The sequence below is a fragment of the Colobus angolensis genome, unplaced genomic scaffold, assembly GCF_000951035.1.
Source record: "Colobus angolensis palliatus isolate OR3802 unplaced genomic scaffold, Cang.pa_1.0 Scaffold22, whole genome shotgun sequence".
Classification (NCBI taxonomy): Eukaryota; Metazoa; Chordata; class Mammalia; order Primates; family Cercopithecidae; genus Colobus; species Colobus angolensis.
The window spans coordinates 3,643,262-3,647,095 of NW_012115377.1; the positions used below are offsets into that span (position 1 = coordinate 3,643,262).

The window sequence follows — 3,834 nt, forward strand, 5'->3', positions numbered from 1 at the left end:
AGAGATGCCAGGGGTCCAGGTGAGAGGCTCAGGGAGCAGTCCCTTGGGGCCAGGTAAGTATAGACATGAGGTCCTGGAACTCCTGTTGGATGCAACAGAGTCTGAAGAAAGTTGCAGGTTGTACAGGTAGGATCAGGGGAGGGATTCCAAAAAACCAAGTAAGCTCAGGGGTGGGGTCTCCAAAAGCCCACGTGAGTCAGGCAGGGTCAGGAGAGAACCCGAAGTGGTCAGGGGAGGAATTCCAAGGGCCCCAAAAGGGGTCAAGGGTGGGGACCCAGGGGACTCAGGTGAGCTCAAGTAGAGTCACCTGAAGACTCAGACCCCACCCAGTTCAGATGGCCAGCCCCTGACCCACCTGTTGCCCTCCAGGAAGGAGGGGAAGTAGCAGCGGGGCATCCATATGCTATAGCCACTGCCCAGGAGCCACAGGATGGCGATCTCGTCCAGCAGCTGGCCCAGGAAGCTGAGCGTCATGTGGAAGTACATGGAGAACAGACCTGCAGCGGCAAGGGCAGGCGGTCAGTGGGGGCTGCCACCTCCTGCACCCCCACTGCCTCCCGACTATCACAGACCTGAACCACACCTCCCTACCTATGATCATGAAGAGGACCCAGAAAACGTAGATGTAGCGGGAGCGCTTCTGGGCATAGGGGTACATCAGGAGTATCATCAGTGGCCCGAAGATGAGGAAGGGGATATTGGTGAACTGGAGCAGAGACAGTTATAGGGAGGAGCTTATCAGATAGAGAAGGCAGAGGAGGCTGCCCTCTGTCCAGACCCTCAGTCACCAGCCAGTCGGTTACCTGCTGCATTTCAGGCAATTCATCAACCCAGGATTTGTCAGTCACTCACCTGTCAACCTTTCAGCCGACCTTTTTTTTTTTTTTTTAGATGGAGTCTTGCTCTGTTACTCAGGCTGGAATGCAGTGGTGCCATCTCGGCTCACTGCAACCTCCACCTCCCAGGTTCAAGCGATTCTCCCGTCTCAGACTCCTGAGTAGCTGCGATTACAGGCACACGTCATCACACCCGGCTAATTTTTTATATTTTTGGTAGAAACAGGGTTTCACCATGTTGGCCAGGCTGCTCTTGAACTCCTGACCTCAGATGATCCACCTGCCTTGGCCTTCGCAAAGCGTTGGGATTACAGGTGTGAGCCACTGCACCTGGCCACTTTTCAGCTGATCTTGACCATCAGCTGGTCGTCCACAGATCAATTTCTCAATCCGTTATTAGCTCATTCATTCATTCAATGAGTGTGGCAAAGACTATCCACTAAACTTCCATATATATTCTCCTTCTTCTCTCTTACTTTTTCTATTTATTTATTTTACAGGCAGGGTCTTGCTCTCTGCTGCCAGGCTGGAGTGCAGTGGTGCGATCACAGCTCATTGCAGCCTCAATCAGCTGAACTCAGAGGATCCTCCTGCCTCAGCCTCCAGAGTAGCTGGGACTACAGATGCCAGCCACCCTACCTGGCTAATTTTCTTTTATTTTTTGTAGAGAAAGGGTCTCACTATGTCACCCAGGCTGGTTGCAAGCTCCCAGCCTCAAGTGATCCTCCTACCACAGCCTGAAGTGTTGAGATTACAGGTATGAACCACTGCACCCAGCCCCTTTTCCTGTAGAAATAGTATCTCCCAAGTTTAAGCTGGGCACACAGCTTACCCAATGAAAGACTACATTTCCCAGCCTTCACTGCAGCTCACTGTGGCCTTGTGACCTGCTCTGGCCAATGAGGTAAGAATATAAATGATATCTACTACTTCCAGGTCAGTCCTTTCAAAAACCACTTAAGGAAAGCTTGCCCTCTTTCCTCTTTCTGTGGACCAAAATGTGGACATGGGAGTCATGAGTTGACCTTGCCCTTGCAGACAAGGGAAGATGATGCAGTACCCTTTTGACAAACAGCATGAAGCAGAAATGATACTGTATGACTTCTGAGGTTAGGTCATAAAAGGAACTGTGGCTTCCACCTTTCTCCATCTCATAGGACAAGACGTCAGGACCCTAGGCCACCATGCAAGAAGACTGGCTACCCTTGAAGCCACCATGCTAGAGAAACCATGTGTAGAGACCACACTGAGATGGAGGGAGATGCCAGAGGAGGGCCAGTGGTTCAGTTCTTTCCCATACAGTCATCAGACACATGAGTGAATGAAACTTCAGGTGATGGCTGGATGTGGTGGCTCATGCCTGTAATCCCAGCACTTTGGGAGGTTGAGGCAGGTAGATCACCTGAGGTCAGGAGTTCGAGGCCAGCCCAAACAACACAGTGAAATGCTACAAAACAGTATGTGAATATATAAATTCACATATTATATATATATATATAATATGTGAATATATATTTCACAATAATGTTAAACAATACAAAAATTGGCCAGGTGCAGTGGATCACACCTGTAATCCTAGCACTTTGGGAGGCTGAGGCAGGCAGATCACTTGAGGTCAGGAGTTTGAGACCAGCCCAGGCAACATGGTGAAATCCCATCTCTACTAAAATACAAAAAATTAGCTGGGTGTGGTGGTGGATGCATGTAATCCCAGCTACTTGGGAGGCTGAGGTGGGAGAATTGCTTGAACTCAGGAAGCAGAAGTTGTAGTGAGCTGAGATTGCACCATTGCACTCTAGCCTGGGCAAAAGACTGAGACTCCATCTCAAAAAATAAAGTCACAAGAACATTTGCACTAAAATTAAATGGCTCAGGACCCTGACGTCCTGACGCCGGACTTTGACTCCCCACAAAGTCTCTCCCTGATATGTCTGAGCCACAGCAAGTCTCTCACACAACAAATACTTATATAATATTGGTGGAAATGTAAATTGGACCTCTATGGAAAACAATATGCAGAATTTTGGGTTTTTTTTTTTTTTTTTTTTGAGACAGAGTCTCCCTCTGTCACCCAGACTGGAGTCCAATGGCGCGATCTCAGCTCACTGCAGGCTCTGCCTCCTGGGTTCACGCCATTCTCCTGCCTCAGCCTCCCGAGTAGCTGGGACTACAGGTGCCCGCCACCATACCCGGCTAATTTTTCTGTATTTTTAGTAGAGACGGGGTTTCACCGTGTTAGCCAGGATGGTCTCCTGACCTCGTGATCCACCCGCCTGGGCCTCCCAAAGTGCTGGGATTACAGGTGTGAGCCACCACGCCCGGCCCCAGTTATTCCTTTAGAGCAACACAAACTGAACTAAGACAGGAATGGAAAGAAAACCAAGCGATTGATATGAAATGGACAACGTCAGTAAATAGATTACTACTACAATTCTGGACTGCAAGCCCTTCTTGTCAGTGGTCCAAGAACAGATGGGATGGGGCCATGCTAACGTCTCCATGGGCCTCTTCTCAGCCCGTGACCCTAGCTCAGTTGCCTCCATTTGTGCTGATGCACACATACTCCCAAACAAACCCAATGTTCCCTCTGCCTCCAGCCAAATACCAGCCCTTGGATATCAATGTATGCCTGAAGATACTGACCCAACCACTTTCCCAGATTCAAAAGCATCCATTAAAACATGTCTGGGCCTTCCATAAATAAAGTCTAAACTCCTAAATTTGCCTTATAAATTCTTTCCATAACTCATCTCCAACTTTTTCTGTTGTTGTTTTGTTTTTTGTTTGTTTTGTTTTTGTGTTTTTGTGTTTTTGTGTTCTTTTTTTTTGACACAGAGTCTTGCTGGAGTCCAGTGGTGGAGTCCAGTGGTACAGTCTCGGCTCACTGTAACCTCTGCCTCCCGGGTTCAAGAGGTTCTCCTGCCTCAGCCTCCCGAGTAGCAGCGATTACAGGCGCTCGCCACCATATCTGGTTAATTTTTGTATTTTTAGTAGAGGC

At 48.7% G+C, this 3,834-nt stretch overlaps 1 protein-coding gene across 1 annotated transcript in view; it reads right to left on the reverse strand.

Moving 5' to 3' along the window:
- The window catches only part of ACER1 (alkaline ceramidase 1), a 23,983-nt gene that overhangs the window by 5,305 nt on the left and 14,844 nt on the right, over positions 1-3,834 (reverse strand). The window contains exons 2-3 of the mRNA XM_011943525.1: positions 592-706; positions 356-497 (exon numbers count right to left, since the gene is read on the reverse strand). Of these exons, the coding sequence (XP_011798915.1) occupies positions 356-497; positions 592-706 (257 nt within the window). The remainder of the gene's footprint in view (positions 1-355; positions 498-591; positions 707-3,834) is intronic.